The sequence below is a fragment of the Nyctibius grandis genome, chromosome 3 (assembly GCF_013368605.1).
Source record: "Nyctibius grandis isolate bNycGra1 chromosome 3, bNycGra1.pri, whole genome shotgun sequence".
Taxonomy (NCBI): domain Eukaryota; kingdom Metazoa; phylum Chordata; class Aves; order Nyctibiiformes; family Nyctibiidae; genus Nyctibius; species Nyctibius grandis.
Genome location: NC_090660.1, coordinates 100,004,226 through 100,025,219, shown reverse-complemented (window position 1 = coordinate 100,025,219; position 20,994 = coordinate 100,004,226). Strand labels below are relative to the sequence as shown.

At 40.6% G+C, this 20,994-nt stretch overlaps 1 protein-coding gene across 1 annotated transcript in view; it reads right to left on the bottom strand.

The window, feature by feature from the left end:
- NECAB1 (N-terminal EF-hand calcium binding protein 1) overlaps positions 1-20,994 on the bottom strand; it is a 61,385-nt gene that overhangs the window by 9,794 nt on the left and 30,597 nt on the right. Inside the window, exons 5-7 of the mRNA XM_068397214.1 lie at positions 10,769-10,905; positions 7,992-8,104; positions 4,655-4,731 (exon numbers count right to left, since the gene is read on the bottom strand). Coding sequence (XP_068253315.1) covers positions 4,655-4,731; positions 7,992-8,104; positions 10,769-10,905 — 327 coding nt within the window. The remainder of the gene's footprint in view (positions 1-4,654; positions 4,732-7,991; positions 8,105-10,768; positions 10,906-20,994) is intronic.

Here is a 20,994-nt window from a genome sequence, read left to right as displayed (position 1 = left end):
GGGACTTAACTGAGAAAGGACAGGTATCTTCTCAAATCGTAATGTCGACTATGGCGATGAGTGAGGATGGTAATTTGAAAGGAGCTATCAGCTACTGTTATGCAATCATAAAACTTTACACAGAAGAAACTTCTCTGTGGGTGTTTACGGTTGCAAGGGACTGTTTTCTAGCATTGAAAGAGATGTGCATGTTGTTCAAGTCAGGTTTCTGAACTGCTGCACTTGCTTCTGAGGACAGGCTGGGCAGCAGCAAACATGCATCCGTGAGGCAGCAGTATGCTTGCTTGGCACGTGAACTGGATGCATGCTTCGTGAATCGGTGACTCATGCAAACGCCATCTAGTAATGCACACAAAATTATCCTTTACATGCTAGGCACATGCAGTGCCTTCTAACCCAGTGCCATATGGGTATTCTGAAAAATATCCATATGCCTGAAAAAAAGCAGATCGATTTGCAATAAGCAGCTGGATCAAAATGTACTCTTGGTTAGTGGTGCTTCGCTTCTCATTGCAACCAGTTCTTGTGTAACTAATATTAAAAAATTTCTTCTACTTGCAGCTGGGTGAGGATTGATTACCCTCAGGTAGCAGGCATTTCACCAGCACAGGTATTGCACTCGCTGAAAAGCCAATAAGAGGTGTGCAGGTAGAATTCAAGTGAACAGGGGACCTCCACCAGCAGCAGGTGACAGAGCAAGGTGGGAGTGAAGTAGCAGTCACACAGTAACTGCTGTGTAGCTGTGCCTCTCCTGCGGAATGTGCATGGAAAGGTATGAAATGTGTGTGTGTGTGGGGAAGCCACCCAGCTTTAGTAGCTCATTTGTCAGCGCAGACACTTCAGATAAAAACCCTGAGGGAAAAATGCATATTCCTGTGGTTCTTCTATACTTTCAGTGCAATTTTTTCCTAGGGAAACGTACAGAAAAAGAGAAAAGGAATGACTCAAGTTGTACTGCAAACTTTCTCTTAAGGTAGCAAGAAAGGAATTCTATTTTTTCCAGTATATATAACTTTAGAACTTGAGAAAAAAAAAGACTACTTATGAGACTGATTCATGGTTAAATTCACCTTTGACAGAAGACAGCAGAAGAGTTAGACAACACTAAATCAACCATTCACCTGGTAGTTTTCCAGGAACCACTGATAGATAACTTGCTGGCCCCCTCAAAATAATCTATACAAGTTCTTCAGTAATACTATGTGATTGGACACGGCATGACTACACAGATGAGGTAAGTCTACACAGCTTGCTGTGACCTCGGAGCATGCGAGCACTGGCACATAGCCCTCATCCATGTGGAAAGAGCTCTCAGGCATCGACTGGCTCGACACTGAGCATGAGTGAAGTAGCCCAATGCAGAGATGAGAGCTCCTGCCAGACGGTTATCATGCAGCCTGGAAATGAAAACTGACACAGACCGCAGCTCAGAGGTGAGGCTTTACAATGCCTCCTCAGCCCTGCCTTACCTCAGCTGAGAAGCAGTAGCTTCTGAAATTGCCTCTTAGTGTGATTGTGTGATCCTTCTAATCTGCTTCGGGGCAAAGTAAAAAGGAAGAGATTTAGTAGCTGCTGAAAGACAGCTGAAACGTATCACTTGGTTGGATGTGGTGGGTTAACCTGGAACATCATCTGGGCTAAAAATTATAAAGTTACTGCTGAGAGATGGCATATGTAACGGCCTCATCCCAGGTGGGAAGCGGTGACCAAGCACTTGGTCACCACTTGATGTTTCTGTCTAATTCATTTCAGTCTGAAGTCAGTGGTCATTCAAGTGATTAGCTTTGCTTTTCCTTGACTTTGCCTTTTCTTGACTTTGCTTTGGAACAGAGTAGGTGGGCTGACAGTCTCCTACTGCTAAGGGGCACTGACATCCTTTTTGCAAAACGTGCCTGTCCCAGTCATGACCCAGACACTGCTTTGCTAATACTGTTTAAACATGGATCACAGGGAGCTCCTCCTACTGTAATGAAGTGTATGATCTATTAAAATGAGGACAAGAGGAAATGTCATTAATACAAAAGAATTCTCAGTCTTTTTAATATGCATTAGGATACTTTACAGAACCAGAAGTTTTACGATTTCTAAGTTGCATGCCTAGTAAATTGGGGTTTTTAGTTCACACAGGCCGGAAAGAAGTGCCAAGAGAAGAACAATCAAAGAAGATGGTCCTGGAGAAGCTGCAGGAATGGTGAACTTCTCTCCCATGTAGACCTGGCCGTGAGATACAAAGTCAAGCAGATGCAAAGTTAGGCAAAGGTGGATATAGTCTGTCTATTGGCAAAAGTAAGTTTGTTTAATTGCTATGTTTTATTCATCAAGTTTTATATTGACAAGGAGATAATTATAGAAGATCTATGCCCTGCCACTCTTTCCCTTTAGCACTGAGCTCCTTTTCAAACTGAGGTTCTCTGTCATTTATCTGTAGCAGATTTGATCATTTTATAACATCCTTGTTGTAAGTTTATTTACTACAAAATGGTTGGCTGCTTTCTGTAACGTTTGCATTGCATTATTGCTGTATGCCAGGTTGCTTTTTTCAGTAACATTCTTCTAAATGTTAAGTTGCCTTAGATGGCATCAGTCCATGTCAGGAGGTCACTGTGGCAGGCCAGCAAGCTGCTGCTTCCACAGCAGAGCTGGGAGTAAAGCTGGACCAAAAGCAAGAGTTACATTTCATGACGGACTTTGACATTTCAAAGGCCAATTTATAGCTATTCAGAAAAAATCAAGTTGCTACTAAAATGTCATTAATGTGGCAGCTGCTGTGTAATTGCTTTTCTCCTGCAGACATGACTCTGGGAACAAGCTGTTGTGTGCAGGCAGATGAGTATGCCCTGGCCAGAGGCTTAATGGACTGAGCAGACCATGAGGAGGTGCTGAGCATAGCAAGGAACAGAGTGAGAGGCTGACAGAAGTTACAGGCAGTGCCACAAGGAATGGCCAAATTTTACAGCTGATTAAGAAGAAGTGATGTGAAAAACTGTCAGACCTCAGGGATAACCAAAGGGAGTACTGGGCTCCTTTTCAGGAGCAGAGTCTTGCAAGGCCAGCAGTGCCAGGGGTGACTATCAGTAACGCAGCAAATCAGTAATCAGGCTGAGATAACAGAAATAACAAATTTTGGTCCCAAACTGGGACCAAAGGGACCAAAGGGGAAAAGAAATTAGGGCAGTTTGTTCATTTGGGAGGGAGCAATGGCAGAGAAAGGTCAGCATGCTGGTCTTGCTGAGCCCTGTGCCGAATCACCACTGTATTCTGTCTTCTTGTTAAATCCCTCACTTAACTATTTTCTAGGTATATAATTTGCTACTGAACTCAAGTTGGACTAGTGGGTGAGTAGGAGCAGACTCTTGTCTGCCAGGACCCAAGGACTGAGCTGATGCCGACGTAAGTGGCACGGGTCCAGCCACAAATACTAGATGGACTTGAAGCCCATGATAACATTCATGGCAGAATGTCCATCCTGATCAGGTGGAAAAAAGGAACAGGATCAGGCTGCTGCATGTTCATGTTTCTGTGAGTGCTGCCTGTCTGTTTGTGGGTGCTGGTGAAGGCACCCGTGCCAGTGTGTGTGGCTCAATGTCTTTGGAGTACATGCACAGCCTCTCCGCTGGTGAACACTGTCCTTCAGGGAGGTGCAGCATTATCCACACTGGGACTGGTGCAACTCCTGGGTCTGAGAGCACTTCAGCCAAAAACCTTGCTTCTGGTTAACCAGGACAAAAAATCCCCTGGGTCCCAAAATCTGCTGAATTCAGCCACTCCCTCAGCACCTATCTGAAATTGTCTGCCTGTCCTTCAATAAGGGCACTTTGTGTAGAGAACAACAAAGGAATTTATATCTTACTTTTTCTTCAGCTGTTCTTTCTTCTCCAAAAAAAAAGACGTCACGAGACACAGACATAAACCAACTTTTAAAACCTAGGGTAGCAACAAATCTAATTGAAAACAAAAGAAATAATAGATATTTTCTGTATAGACAGATGTTACTCCAGTTTTTACAAGCCCTGGGAAGGCTTGGTATCGTGGGTCAGATGGGTGATTTGTCAGACTCCTGAGGGCTCTGCTTTGGCGTGGGAACCGCAGGCAGTCTCAGGGCTCTGTGGGTTGGTGCAGTCCTGGAGCTGGGGTGGCTCCCACAGCTCCCAGGCAGGATGGTGGGATTTGCATCAGCTTTTGGTTGAACTGTACTTATCAGGAAAGTGTTTTAATCTTTATAAATTAGTATTCTCTGATGGGAAAGGAGGAAACAAAACTTTGTCAAGCTTTAGTGGGAAAGTTTGGAGAGGAAGAGAAAAAAAAACAGATCCTAAAAAGAGAAGCCTGTCCCGTGTTCCCCAAAACAAGCATAACTAAATAGAGTAATATTGTCCAGTTATAGAATAATGTGACTTTTCTGATCTTTATGAAATTTGGATCTGTGGTGATGGGAAGGGGAAAGGGGAGCTTGGGAAAACCATGTCATGCTCTCATGAAATAGGAAAGAAGAAGGTGAAAAGAATATGCAGGCAGTTAATGAGTGTTAGCTCTCTTAGGTGATGTTGAATTTTCACTCATTATTGATTGGAAGGACTGTGACTGGGACATAGAAAGCATTTGTAGTTTAAGGATTGCTTTCCTGAAAATGAGAGAACAAACAGGAAACACACACCTTCTTTTCCAGCCTGTCAATCAGCTTTTGGAGTCTGTTTATCTGGGTCATCCACTGGCTGTCTTCCTCAGTCCAACCTTTGGAAAATATAAACAATGAACATTCATAAAATGCTACTAAATGCTGGAACATAGTGTATTCATTTATTTTATAAAACAGTTTAGCTTAGCTTGCAATTTATTTTTCTTCTTGAAGATTGTGCTGCAACTAGTTCATTTAGGTGTAACTAAAGGAAACATGATTTTGACTATATGAATTATTTTTTTTCTTTTTAAGATAGAATAGAAATTCAATGCAGAATGAAAACTACATTCTAGATTAATGCCAGTGCTTTTGAAATCATGCTGATACCTGAAGGAAGGAATGCTCTCCTCTGCAGATGGAACCTGCTCATAACCTGAGCACCTTCTGCTCAAAATGCAAAATCAACTTGGGGGTGTGTGTTAAAGCTTTCTCTGTCTTAGTATTATTCTTAGTTTGCGATTTCTTAATCTTCTTTACATGAAAGTTTCTGTAAGAGTACGAGTCAGCTCTTCTACTGCATAGCAAGCCTGTCTCTGGGATTCCTTTCAAATACATCCCATGAAGGGACCATGTGCTGTGCCCTTTCTGCAGTTCCTCTTTCCGCTGACAGCACTGGTGAAGGTGAAAGAAATGCAGTCAAGACTGTCTTAAATATCCTGGCATGGCCAATACAGTTTAGGCGATAGGATCTTTCTTCCTCCTGCAGAGAGATAGCAGGCCCTGACTGCAAGGACATTGCCGTGGTTGGCCTGTTGCTGTTCTTAGGGTCCCGACACGGTGCTTCCAGCAGGATTCTAGGATTATTCAACGGTTAAGAGTATATATGTTTATTCCCAATGAAAAAATACCTTCTTATGAATAGCAGAAAAGAACTAATTGGGTGTACACGTGCAGCTAAATGATCTAGGTTTCTGGCGTGGCATGTTGAGGAAGCCTGATCTTGAGGGATTCCTGAAGGAACCTCCTACCATAATTGTAGAATGTCTTGTATGCATTGGGAATAAGGGGATTTTTCTTCATTCAGAAAAAGTTCATTTAGCTGCAACAGCTGTTTTTATACTTACACTCTGAGGGGTTTTCAGCTTTGTTACAGTCATCTGCAATATGTTGTCTTAGGGGTTTTCATGTGTTCATCCACTAATTATGGATATAATCTTGCAGTGGACTCTATAGCTGATTTAACTGGAGTCCCTTGCAGCTAATGATCCTTCTTTACCTTTCCAACCAAACAGCATTCCTAGGTGCTTGATGAATTGCAGCAATACGATTAATAGGAGTGATCCTTCCTACACTAGATTTTTCTAGAATGAGATTTTGGTTTTGAGATGTGTAATTTATGCCTATGGTGAATGCAAGTTTTGACCAACTCAGGATTGATTATGTTTCGTGATAATCATAGAATAATAGAATCACAGAATGGGTTCGGTTGGAAGGGACCTTAAAGATCATCTAGTTTCAACTCCCCTGCCACAGGCAGGGACACCTTTCCACTAGACCAGGTTGCTCAAAGCCCCATCCAACCTGGCCATAATAACTTTCCTATGTTTATTTTTCTCCCAAGTCATAGACTCAGCAGCAGAGGAAAGTATAAAGACACTGGATGTTAATTGTGTCTTGTCTCTTTATACGGAGAGGACATGACTCTGTCAGGAGACTTCCTAGCTCTCCATCTCTACTGCAGTCATACTTGTGACTGTATAATGACCTGATGTCATATAGCAAAGGTGAAGCCAGAAAATGTTGTTCTACAAAGGCACAAGCATCTCTGAGCCTCTCTGAAGTCTCTGGAAAATTTTGCTTTGCTAAAGTCTCCAGGAAATTGTCTATCAGATGGAAAGGATAATACTCAATGAAACAGATATGTGCATTATGAGAGCAGTTCCTGGCATCACCCGCAGTGTGAATGTGTACATAAGTGATTGCTCTAAGGATAGACAAAGGTTGTTTATCAGAAACTGAAGATTTTTCAACACATGGTCTTGATATGTGCATTCATTAACCTGTTCATTTTCCAGCTAAGAGTTCTTGTGGCACTTTGACTATGTTTTGACCAAAGAAATCCTAATGCTGGGGACATACTGTGGTACGTCGTCTTTAGCCTTTGTACTTGTTCAGATAAAGCCACACTCTGCCTCTTCTACCTATCACACATGTGGGTAGAGGTTGGTAGAGGAGGCAGAGTGTGGCTTTACCTGAACAAGTACAAAGGCTAAAGACATGCTGCCTTGAGTGTTGAGTGCATATACACACCTACAGTGTTACTGTGCAGCAGGCAGTGAGGAGGAGGACCAAGTGCCAAGACAAACACTAATCTTGTCTAGGAAAGTAGACAGTTAGACAGCTCTTAGAATAGCTGTGGAGAAAGATGTTAGCTCTTTAAAGTTACATTAATACAGTAAGTGGATTTGATGCAGCTTGCATATGTTTGGGTTCCTTCTGAACTGTGTGAATTAAGAGTGCAGCGACAAGGTTATGTGACCTTCCTTGTTATGAACACCAGCAACTCGCATCAAGGGACCAAACATCGTCCTGCATCATTGTGCTGAATGAACAGCATCATTTGGTGACTGGTAGAAGGTGAGTCATGAACATGAGTGACAGAAGGGTCTTCAAAAGAGCCTTAAAAAAGAAGAGGTAAGCACATGGCTGCAAGCAGTGAGAGCTGCGTGACTGGTCAAGAAGTGGGCTTGACCCATTACACACTTTGGTGTCTCAGTCATCTTCATGCCTCGATTCTGGGAGGCAACACTAAGCCTGGAGATGGCTTCATGGCAGCCTCATGCTTAATGTCACTGCTTCCAAAGAATCCCATTTACCAAAGTACGCTCCCATGTTTTCCAAAGCAGAAATGCTGTTTCAGAGTTTTTTAATATCATCTTAAATGAAATCTTTATCTTTCTGGTTTTGTATTTTCCCTTTCTGTTTCTTGTTTGTTCCCCTCAACTGGGATGCAAGTCATGACAGAGAACTTGGTTCTGTATAAGTTATAGCCTTCACCTTTTCATTCTTATCTGCAGCCCACAAATATTACCTAAGAAATGTTGAATCGACCCGCAGCCCCAAAATGCTATCACAGTTTGGCCCATAATTATATATTTATTTTTTATTGGTTCAGATCTATGGGTACATGTTTATTTTCCATACAGTTTGAGCTAATACCTTCTATATTAAATTGAAGATTGATTTCGGTCAGTAAAGTATCTTAGTTACCATGACTAAATTAAATTTTTGAGAGGAAGACACATGCATATTTTTCTGTATATGTGTGTGTATGCATGTGTTTTAAATATCTTTAAAATGTAAAATACCGTACCTGTGCTAAAATGAGGGCTATTTGGCAACAGGCTGTTGTTCCTCTGACGCCTTCGAGTCGAGGGTTTTCCTGGCCATTGAATTGAGAGCACTTCTGGTTTTGTTGGATCTTGTCTGCACAGAAACACAGGAGACTTCATAAGGTAAAACATGTGAGAGGTGCCTGAGGACTGGAGGAAAGCAAATGTCACTCCAGTCTTCAAAAAGGGCAAGAAGGAGGACCCGGGGAACTATAGACCGGTCAGCCTCACCTCCATCCCCGGAAAGGTGATGGAGCAACTTGTCCTTGGTGCTGTCTCTAGGCACATCAAGGATAGGGGGATCATTAGGGGCACTCAACATGGCTTCACCAAGGGGAAGTCATGCTTAACCAACTTGATAGCCTTTTATGAGGACATAAGCCGGTGGATAGATGATGGTAAAGCTGTGGATGTGGTCTATCTCGATTTCAGTAAAGCGTTTGACACGGTCTCCCACAGCATCCTCGCAGCTAAACTGAGGAAGTGTGGTCTGGATGATCAGGTAGTGAGGTGGATTGTGAACTGGCTGAAGGAAAGAAGCCAGAGAGTGGTGGTCAATGGGACAGAGTCCAGTTGGAGGCCTGTGTCTAGCGGAGTCCCTCAAGGGTCGGTACTGGGACCAGTTCTATTCAATATATTCATTAATGACTTGGATGAGGGAATAGAGTGCACTGTCAGCAAGTTCGCTGATGACACCAAACTGGGAGGAGTGGCTGACACACCGGAAGGCTGCGCAGCCATTCAGAGAGACCTAGACAGGCTGAAGAGTTGGGCGGGTAGAAATTTAATGAAATATAACAAGGGCAAGTGTAGAGTCCTGCATCTGGGAAGAACAACCCCATGTATGAGTACAAGTTGGGGACAGACCTGTTGGAGAGCAGCGTAGGGGAAAGGGACCTGGGGGTCCTAGTGGACAACAGGATGACCATGAGCCAGCAGTGTGCCCTTGTGGCCAAGAAGGCCAATGGCATCCTGGGGTGGATTAGAAGGGGTGTGGTTAGCAGGTCAAGAGAGGTTCTCCTCCCCCTCTACTCTGCCCTGGTGAGGCCGCATCTGGAATATTGTGTCCAGTTCTGGGCCCCTCAGTTCACGAAGGACAGGGAACTGCTAGAGAGAGTGCAGCGCAGAGCCACGAAGATGATTAAGGGAGTGGAACATCTCCCTTATGAGGAGAGGCTGAGGGAGCTGGGTCTCTTTAGCTTGGAGAAGAGGAGACTGAGGGGTGACCTCATTAATGTTTATAAATATGTAAAGGGCAAGTGTCATGAGGATGGAGCCAGGCTCTTCACAGTGACATCCCTTGACAGGACAGGGGGCAACGGGTGCAAGCTGGAACAGAGGATGTTCCACTTAAATATGAGGAAAAACTTCTTTACGGTGAGGGTGACCGAACACTGGAACAGGCTGCCCAGAGAGGTTGTGGAGTCTCCTTCTCTGGAGACATTCAAAACCCGCCTGGACGCATTCCTGTGTGATATGATCTAGGTAATCCTGCTCTGGCAGGGGGATTGGACTAGATGATCTTTCGAGGTCCCTTCCAATCCCTAACATTCTGTGATTCTGTGATTCTGTGATGTGGGAGAGCTCTCCTCTCTGTTCTCAAAAAATGTGCTTGTATGTTCCCTTTTGAATTAAAAAAGGTGAAATACCTATTGAGACTACTGAATTATTTTCCAGATTTTCACTATTAGGGTTACTTTTCACTAATTACTAATTAGTTGTGTTTAGGTTGCTAGTCATTAGAGAAGTAAAATAAAAAAAAGGAGGTTTAAGCTGCTGTAAACCTATCTTTTAGGGAGATAAAGCTCGAGGTCAGTGTCTGCCCGTGATGTGGTTCTGACCTGACCTAAGTAAACATTCACACCATTTATTCATTCACAGGAGTTATGTAGCATCTCCGCAGTGTAACTGGGGCCAGAAGAACAGCTAAAAGTGAGATACAAACTTTAAACTTTGACCTTTTCAGCTTAAAGATTGAAAAGATAAACAGCACCATGTATCTGTTAATAAGGAAGGAAAACCGATGAGAATTAGCGAATATTGGATAGAGGACAGACACATTTCTGGGACCAGTATTGAAACATAGCGGATCCAGAGATGACAGAGTCATTGAAGCTTGAGAGTTTATGTGAGGACCAAAGGCTGTCTCTACGTGGTTCTTCATCATCCAGATGGAGAGCAATGAAGGACCCGGACTATGGTTAGTTTTGAACAGTTAGTTGGATGGGTGGTTGCAAAGAATATTAGACAGTAGTCTAAACAGTTCAGTAAATAATTCCCAGGTCACTGCTTTGGAAAGCTATCTGGTCTCCTGAAGCATGGAATGAAGGCTCACCAAAAGCTCACACACCACATTAAGGAGATGTTTTAGGGTGGTATTTTCTGCAGCATAAAATCCCTTCACAGTAAGCCAAATTGTGGCAGTTCCCACTGTGAGCACCCTTAAATCAGTTTAGGAGTGTCTTAATCCGACTTTGATTCAGTTTGCCCCTGAGTTAAGTTAAATATAATTGAAGATGATTTTACGTAGGGACTGGGGCATCTGCACTAGGAACTAACTCATTTTCTCCAGAATTGCTGTAGTTAAAGTGCTGAGTTTGCCTGGCTTTTCCATTGTCTCCTCAGAAAATGGGGAAGATGGTATTTGTCTTAACAGTGCCACACCTCTTTCTCATTTTCTTTACCATAAATCAAATTCACCATCCAATGATCCCATTCCTCACCCCCTTCACAGCAGCTGGACAGAAGGTTTGCTCACCTCTCCTGGTGAGTCTGCTCCTCCATGGTTTCCATGGCACACTCCAGGGAGCTCTGGAGGGACTGAAGCTGGTTCAGTGTTTCCTTCAAAAGAAAGCGGGTCACAAACTGCTCCAAATTAGAAGCTTCCTGATAGTCCTAAAAATTACATGGAAAAAAAAAAAGGTAAGGGTTTGCCTACCAGGTTAGAAATACATGAGGGAAGATTCAGACTTAATTCAGAAAGGAAGCAGCTTGGATGTTTTTGTTCTTATACACGCAAACCACATAAGCAACCTTTATGTTTCTGGACAAAAAGACCTCTGAATTTCCAGGTATAGACACTGATCGCACCCAAGCTGACAGAGGTTCAGGTACACAGTGGCACAACATAGTGTCTACTCAAAAAAAAACCCTTTTCAGTACATTTCTCCAGTTGATGGCAGTACCACATTACTTCTTAAGTATGGAAAAGCCAAGCATGGATTGACAACTGCAGAAGTGAATTTAAAGTTTTATTCAGATCCACTCTTGTGAAAAAATGTTTACCTAGCCCACTGGCCTGTCTCTGACAGTGATTATGGGAATAGTCTTTGTGCAGGGCACGTGCTTAGTAATACTGCCCTGGAAAACTCCACCAGCAGTTTGGCTGAAGGACAGCCAGAGAGGTTGCCTTCTGAATTTAACAGCCTTTGACTGATTTTTGTTCCTTCAGTTTGTTTAATTATTTTTGAAGCCATATATATATATATTTCATAATTACATGAAATGCATCTAAATGTTCTTTGAGTTGGAGCTTGGTTATTAGAAAAGTTTGCACCTATATTTAGCAGTCTGTAATTGTTCTTTGCGTTATAACATTTCCAATATATTTTATGTGTTCAAAAGTATTTATGCCTATTTTGTTAGATAATTTCAGAAATAAATTCTTATGCCCGCTCTCTCCTTGGCTCAGTGAATCATATTTCTATGGATAGGGTCAACTTTAACGTTTCTGGCAAGCCCAGATCTGCAAAACTCAGTTCTGCAGGTAATGCTGTGTGAGGGGGGGTCACCTATACAATAATATGAACACACTTTTTGTTGTTTTCTCATTAATAGATGTAATACAGATCATAGAGCAGACCCCTAGAACCTCTGCTTACTGTGTAGAGCTCCCATCAGGAACAGAGAAAGAAAATGGCCTTCCATCTCTTAAACTCTGAATGAGTTTATTGGCTCCTACTCTGATGAAAGTACACTGGTATCCATTTTTCGTATGCCCTAAGTCTGCTTATGTGTGCAGAAAACCCACTCAGCTGATCTTGAAAGCCTTTGGGTACAAGTCCATCTAAAATGATTTCATAAAATATGAGGCGCATTGAATGAAAGATTTCTCTAGTCACCACATCTGAAGATAGATGATGGTCTGTTATCTCCAAGCTTTAAAGAAAACTTGTCATTTGAATGGCATTGCCTCCTTCTTTAGCTGAGAACCCATCTGAGTATTTTTGGCAATGCATATGGGTATTTTTAAGCTCTTCCCTGTTCTTCCCAATGTGAATTATAGCTGAAATGCCTTTTTGACTTCTAGACTTCTCTTAGAATTTTTGCATGAATGTGTTTGCAAGCAGAACACAAATACAGGATTTAAATTCTGAAATTTAAATGTAAAATAAAGATTGTAAGATAATAGCTTTAAAAGCATTTTGCTCTCAAATGAGAGCAATCTATCCACAACATTTGTTATTAAATTAGTTCTTGTTGGAAGATTTCTGCTACAGAAATCTCAGATGTTAAACCGCCCATGAATCATCAGAAGTTATTTACGTAGCCAGGAGCTTCATGGTCTTCTGTATTTACTTCTGTCTTGAGATTAATCAGGAGTGAGCCACTCTCCAACAAATAATTTCTTATTTATACATTTTTAAAATAGGTATTCATGGGAGATTGTCTGCTTTTTGAGTGAATACCTGCGACTCACACCAGTCCTATAAATAACATTTATGGCAACCTTTATGATTACTAAATCTTATTATGCAATAGGAAAGTTAATTTTTTTCTTCTTCTTCTAAATTGTCTCCATTGTAACTGATTTAAAACTTTGGTGCACCCGCCAAAGAACATTTAATTTCAAAAAATGTTGATTCTCTGTGGCATGTTAGAAAAACATGTGCAAATCTGTGTAGCATGGGCAGCTAAATAAAACCCTGCAGTAGAAATCCAGGATATGTTTTAATTTTTCAGCTTTCGCCAGTGCTCTTGGAAATAAGTGAACAAAACATGACAGAACTGACTGTTTCTTGTAAGTTTTTGAATACCAAAGCAATCTCACAAAAGGAGGATAATCAAAGTGTTTTAAAATTCTGGGCATCCAAAAAGTAAATGCTGCAGATACCTCCATATATCTTCCTGCTCATAGTCACGGTAAATCTGATACCAGTAGCTGAATTGCAACTTAAAATGTACATCAATACTGTTTAATTTTGCAAACTGTTGACGTGGGCCCTCGCTGGTGGGGGGATTATATAAACATTAGCTGTGTAATACTTGCTACTGTCTGAGGCTGACTGCTTTTTGACTCCTTCAGAAATGCTTTCCTGCATCTGAAAGTTATTAAGGTTTTTTTTCATCAGAACTACTCCAGGTTTGTGCATTGCACCAGAATTTAGTCTTTTTTCTTCCTGTTCTGTTGTCCCATAAGTTCTGTATTTAAAGGCTTCCCTACGGAAAAGGTCAGGTATACAGAGCTTTTTTGTAAGGATGGGCAAGGCAGGCAGGATGCTAACAACATCTGTGGAAGTCTAGAATTATCAGAGACTCTTTCCTTATGTATATTTTACCCAAATATTGGTGTTTACATCTCTTCTATGCAAAATTACTTAACTCTTTTAATGCACCCAGTTGGGCAAATGGCTACTCAATATTTTTCTTTAAATAATGGCTCTGAGGCCAGCAATTCTGAGCTCACAGCAATGTTGGGCAACTTTGACTCCTGCTCACTGAAAGATAGCTACTCCTACCTGTCCTTCTAAAATTCTTTGAAGATCATGGAAAAAGGTATTCAGCATATATAAATTGTTAGCATTATTATAATTTAAGTCATGGAAGGAAAAACATCGTCCGTTACAATTCAACTTAAACCAGTTCTCAGCCATGCTTTGTTATCGTTTCACCGCTCTACTTCCTACAGAAAAGTGCCTTCATTTGCATTTTACAAAAGGCACACTGGTACAAGATTTCACTAGAAGAAATAAAATGCTAATTCTGAATTAAGAAAAATGTGTATTGATTTATTAAGTGTATATTATGGTAGAATCAGCTTAACTGGCATGCCCAGCATTTGTATTGCCAGTATACTGCACCACCAATTAATAATGGGACCCACTGATGGCGTCTGTGCATAAACTAGACAAATGGCTTGTTTCTTGAATTTAGTTAGCTGTAAATTACTGTTGATTAGCATATACATTATACTGCACAGCAGTTTGGGCAGTCCAGATGAAATAAGTCTGTGTTAACATATCGTTCTGCTTGTTAGTTTTACTGATTGTGAGTGAATGAGGGTAATTTTCCGCATCTTCCTCATCAAGAGACAACTGTGACCTTTGTGAGCAGTTAAGATTTGAGTTTCCATTAATGCAGCTGAAAATACATATAATTTGTGATTTCCCTGTGGAAAAGCTCACCATATTCTTTAAAACTAGCTTACAGCTCTCTTAAAAGGTTCAGAAGTTCTCTTATAAAGGCGGAGGAGGCAGGGCTTAGGTATCTCCTAAGGGAGTCCCCATCTCAGGGCTGGCACAGGTTCAGCAACTCTCTTGATCCTCTTGAGCCCTGGTGCCAGCCCCGATCCTCTCCCCTTGGGTGGCCTGACACCACGCTGATCCACTTATCAGAAGAGCAGCTCCTTGAGATGGGGAAGGAGGGAGACACCCATGTTCCCTTACCTGGGGCAAAGCAAACTAACTTGGTTGGGACAAAAAATAACTCTGAAATCTCTCAGAAGGGGTGGGAGCTTAGGCAAGAGCTCCACAAGCATAGTGGGAAAGGATGTCTGGCAGTCGTCTAGTCCAACCCCCTTTTCAGAGCAGGGTCAACCAAAGTTATTTCAGGTTGCTTGAGGACATGTCAGATGAGTTTGGAATGTCTTCAAGGATGGAGATAACACCATCTCTCTGGTCCACTGTTGCACCACCCACCCTCTCTGTGCAAAGTATTTTCCGTATGCCTAGTCAGCATTTTCCCTTCTGCAAGCTGTAGCTGTTGCCTCTTGTGCTTCTGCTATGCACCCCTGAAAAAGACAATGTTGTTTTGTCTTCTCTATAACCCTTCTTTAGAGAGAATTACATCTTCCCTCAGCCTCTTCTCCAGGCTGAACAAACCTGGTCCCCTTGGCCTCTCCTTTCTGTATTGCTGTTTTGCTATATAGTAGTTTATGTTATATAACACTTTATAACTTAGTTATTTGTACTTTTATTATTTGTAACATTACTTATAATAATTATTTATTACTGTTATATTACTTCACAATTTTCTGTTTCCTATTTTATATGTCATATCAAAATAATTTCATAAAAATTGTTTATGCTTATCTTTACAGAAAATGCCCCCAAGGCAACTGAAAGGTAGTTAACCTTGAGTAAAACTCAGTAAGGAATAATTGATTTAAACTTCCCTTGATCATGGAATGTCTCCTGCCCTGTGCGTTTAGATCCTACATTAGCAGGACAACGCCCTGGGTTACAACTTTAGATTGAGGATATTAAATTAGTCAGACTAACTGTACCAAAATGAAAAAGAATTCAAGCCTTTTTAATTTGAATCACTGAGATCTAATCCTTCAGACTGTAGGACGGAGCCGTAACAGAGTCAGAATAAAACCATAATTTCAACAGAAGCCAGATCCAGAGATGCTCACTGTGTTGACTTCACACAAATGCAACTTTTACAGCATCCTCATTATACGAGTGAGGAAAGGCATAATGTGCCAAACTGTTAAACAGATTCAACTTCAATTTTAGGGTGTGGCGCAAACTTAAGAAGTTTATTGAAGTATTATATTTGGAATAAATTACATGTTTAAATTCTGCCTAGAGAACTGGAACAGTGACAATCTCTACTAACTACTTGCAGTGCTGACATAAGAGCAATGAAATAAAATAGGTAGCCATGGGTGATTATAGGAGAATATTGACACACAACTCTAATAGCATCCATCAGAACCGCACAAGAGTCTATCACTCTCCTTTACTGGGATTATTGAAGAAGTAATATACTCTTATTGCAATAATAGTATGTACAAAATTCATGCATGGATAAAAAGTAACTCCTATTTAACTGCTATTAAGTGCACCATGTAGCTTAGAGACAAGAAACTGTGTTTTGACCGTGTTTTATATCAGGAGGTCGCAGGGATGTGTGTAATGCCATTGGTCCTCAGAGAAGGTTGTAAGAATACAAGGAAAACATCAAAGCTGTTGGTGGTTCTCCCAGGCAACTAGCGAAGTTGGTGTTTCTCCCAGGCAACTAGGTTCTCCCAGGCAACTAGCGATAGGACAAGAGCACATAGCCTCAGGCTTCGCTAGGGGAGGTTCAAGTTGGACATTAGGAAGCATTTCTTCTCAGAAAGGGTCATTAGACATTGGAACGGGCTGCCCAGGGTGGTGGTGGAGTCACCATCTCTGGATGTGTTTAAGAAAAGACTGGACATGGCACTTAGTGCCATGGTCTAGTTGACATGGTGGTGTCAGGGCAATGGTTGGACTTGATGATCCCAGAGGTCTCTTCCAACCTGATTGATTCTGTAATTCTGTTATTCTGTGATTCTGTGGTTTTGATAGGTATCAACAGGAGAACAGCTAGGTTAAATCTTTCTTTTTCTGCTGTGAAGTTATTTCTATGCACTTTTATGTTTAAAGGTATGGAAATTAACTTAATTAAGTTTGGTTTGTTTTTTTTTTAAGTTCTGACTATTTAACACATTTTCTCTGCTACCAGCAAAAATTTGAACACTGTCTCTTTCTGACCCAGTAGGTATAAGACTTCCACAAAAAGAGATCAAAGAAGTTCCCAAGAGTTGTCATTGCTATGATAAGGAGCTCGGAAGAAAGGGGTGAATCTCTGGAATATCCTATGAAATGAAATTCCAAAACCTCATTTAATAATGTTCCTAGATAAAAATAGGTGTTTGTTCATAGGGTCCTCTCTGCCTTATAGCAGGGTGCAACTGGTGATACATGTAGCACTATCACCAGCATTCCTCTCTTCAGCTGAGTTTACAGATGAACAGTTGAGTACATGGATTTATGCAAAAAGGATCCAGACTCCAGTTCTAACAACTGGCAAGTCCATCTCGTCAGAAATTAGGGAATGATAAAAAAACAACCCAAGGAATTTAGGTCAAGTCATCCATGGTCAAAAGAAAAAAAGTTCCGGATGGTTCTTTTTAGGAATTTACAGACTGTGTTTAATCAGTTTCATATCTATTTTAGCTGGAAAAGTTGAATATGAGAAACAACTATGCCTACAAATAGGAACAGTTCTTAAAAGCCTAGTGCAGCTGGAGCCTAGTAACAAGTTCATTTATTGCTCTGATATTTTTGATGTTACTACTTTTTATCCCTTTGTTGAGTTCTGATTACTCAAAAAGGAATGGTTGAAAATTTCCCACCAAAATTTTAACTTGATAAAGCTTTGAAATTTAAGTAACACAAAAATGCATTGAAGGCATCTGCTTTATTCCACTTTTTTCTACTTTTTACTGAAAAACCTTTGACAATTCTTCAGAGTTCAGTCAAGAAAATCCAGTCTTTAGGACTTTCTTCAACAATTGCTTTAGAATCCTCTCTCATTTCATAGATCTAATGTTGAACACTTGTAATTTTGTACAGGGGTGTGGTTGGTTTGATATTAGAGATGAATAAAATACCTGTGAGAAATGGAGGTGGGAGCAGCACCATACTTGTCATTCCTTTGAATGAACAGTATGTATGAAATTTTGAAATGATTGCTTTTTTTTTTCTTAGAATGAAAAATAGAACTATTTTTTGACTAAAAGAATCTTCTTTTGGCCCAACAATTAATGCATTTTTTGCTGCAACATAGCCAACATCTGCTGGAAGGGTAGCATGTTTTTTTTCTCCATTCCATTTTGTAGTTTTGAGGCTGGGCACTGGCAGTGCAGGGCATGTAATCTGTAGGCAGCCACATCTTTTATTGGTTTTCTGGCTCTGTCTTTCCCTTTGTCTCCTTTGTGAAAAGCATGAATTTACACTAAATCTTTCAACCCTCATTCCCCTCCATGGTATTAGCTTATGACATCCATGCAAGTGGTGCCTAGCCACTGAAGGTACCTGAAGATAGCTGATAGGATGTGAAAACACACCGTTAATGCAAGAAAGACAAATCCTGAGTCTGCAGTTTATTTGATTAGCTGGGTGATAAATATTCTGAGAGGATGTTTTCTGATGTGGAATTCAGAAAGTACTCACTCTTCATGAAACTCTCTTCTCATCTATGATCTTTAATCAGTATCTTACATCTTCTAAATAATTATGAGAACCAAATCCCCTGCTCACTCTAACGGAAGGAGAAACAATATATGTCCAATTAAACTAGTGCAATAGAGTTAACTGTCATTAAAAGACAGCCTGAAGCAATCAAACATACAGGAAGAATTAACCATGTACAGTTAAGAAATACATTAGATGATTGTAGTATGTTTGTCAGTTGGCTTACAGTATTAAGTATTAATCATTGCATGCTACAGTATGTACCATTACTGCTCTTTATATCTTGAACTTCATCTGTCTGCCTTCAGTGTTTTATGTAATCTTCATCCTGAAATGATTTCTATTTCTTTATAAGGAATAATAAAATGAATAACTCCTTTTTGTTCTGGCTTTTCATTTCCAATGGAATCTGGATATTTTGTCCGCTTTAAAACATCAAGATGGGAGATGGCAATGGTATTTTAGACTGGTGCTGACTTGAAAAACACTTAATGATGAATGCAAGGAACAAATGAACTGGATTCAAAGCCAATGCATGAAAATTAATAATCAAGATAAACTGAGTAATACCTGTTGTAAGTTATTCTTTGGCAGGAACTATTCTTTACATTCATTCTGCAAAAGGTGCATTTGTAAAAAGTGCAATTTCAAAGAGAATAAGACTAGATTCTGTGGAAACTGTTAATAAATTCCAGTCGTGCAAAAAGTGGTGCCAGCCAATTTAACACAGATTTTGAGAAAACAAAACAAAAAAATTTAAAACTTCATTTTAGCTCAAAGAGAATGTTAGATGTGGAACTTATTGTTGACATATGCTTGTCTAGCTTTTTTTTCAGTTATTTTGTTTTGCGATATAATTTACATAATCACTACTGTTACTATTAATCAAATATGCAATTAAAAAAATCTGGGTATTCTAGTCTATAATGGGTATCAACCGTCCAGAGTGCAGTGATTTACGTAATTACTATAAATGCACCATCAGTAACTAAATTGCATGCCCCTATGTTACTCTTTCAGCTCCTATAATCTTATCTCTTACTTTGACTGGCTCCTATTTTTAGGCTATTCAAGAAGTTTTCCAGTAGTAACAAGGCTGCATTGACTTCACTTATCTTTGGGTTTTTTTGAGCAAAGCAGAAAATTGAATGATTTCACAGGAGCAAAGAATTAGACGTGCCGTGTCAGTCACTGAATCCAGCATCTCGCTCTTGCGCACCACGCACTCTCCTTTCTATGTTTTTGCAATCAACATGTAAAAAGCAGTTAGGTTTTTTTTGCTCCCAAATGCTTGGAAGGCTATTCCAGAACTTGATTGCTCTATTGAATAAGAATTAACTTTCATTTCCGTCCTAAACGTAATATGTTTATGTTTTGCATTTTTAAATGCTAGGTATAAACCAGTCATGGTTACTGCTGCTTAAGTGGTGTTTGCTAGTTCAACGAGTCTGGTCCCCAGCTATCACAGACAGATTATTTGATGTCCTTCATAAAATAGTTGCAAAGCAGGGAAGAAAGACTCTCCAAAGCAAAGAACATGAGACTTTACAGAGTCTGAAAAGGAGAAATTTTGCAGTGTCCCATCCTTCATTTCCTGTGTTTCCCTGGCATTCCTTTCCATGGAAGTCTGCAGTGCTTTTGTCTCCAGAAGAAGAACTCTACCTCTGAATTTACAGGAGGACCGTGCACTCAGAAGTCACCTCTCTCGATTCAATTTTGAAAAAGTGTACATTAACTATTCTAGCCAAAGAACTTTCTGGCTTTCATCTACAGAAGAAAGATCTTGCTGTACTTTTGAGGAAGCAAAGAGAAGTAAGGAAATGGAATGAGAATAATGAAATAAGGATGACGAAAAGACGACACAGAGGAACAGATTAAGGGGGGGATCTTCAATATTTGTTTAAACAATTTCCTACTGTGCTGAGAGTCCTTGGTTATTTTGGTGTTCCCTTTACTTTACATTTGAATTTCTCATTTTACTGTTCATAAATGCTTTCCATTGGCTGTACAAAAGTCCTACCCAAGTCCATCCAGGAGGTTGCTGTTGTGTTATAGTTATTGGATATGTGCTTCCGATACAGTTACATAGGGTCAAGCTCCACCTGACTCACTGGATCAAAGTTTCTTCTTATAAGCACTGTTAACTATAAAAGCCAATTTCAGTTTACTTCTTTTTTAAAAAATATAGAATCTTTTGCATTATTTCCTGTTGAAATTAAGATATATGATCTAACAAATTAATCAATATAACCTAAGAAAAAGCTTAGATATGAAGCTTTTGGTTGCTGGAGGTCAGATCACTTTTACAACAGGTATGGTGGTCTTAAGTCACTTTTAAGACAGCTCACAAGGTGGCCTCCATTTGCAAGGAAAAAGAAACAACTACATGGGCACTTAGGGCCACCCTCCCAAGGAAGCATCTCTGCCGGGCTTGGTTGCTCCCAGCGATTCCTGATTCCCAGTTCCCACCATTTTGCTGATGTGCCAATGCAAAAAGTCTGAACAACTGGAGTTGTTTTAAGAGCTGGTACGCTGTACATCAAGACCATCATCAGCTCTGTGGTAAACTAATGCGTTAGGTGAGGCTCAAGTCAACAGCCACTGAAACCACAGAGCAGGAAGCATGCCCCATCCTGAAATGCCCCCGGCACAGTCACCTGACCACCAGCCAGCTGTGGTTAGACTTTCACCAACACTGCAGTACAAACTGCCCTGGTGAGTAGGGGCGTTAAAATCATCTGAACGGGCCCTGCTT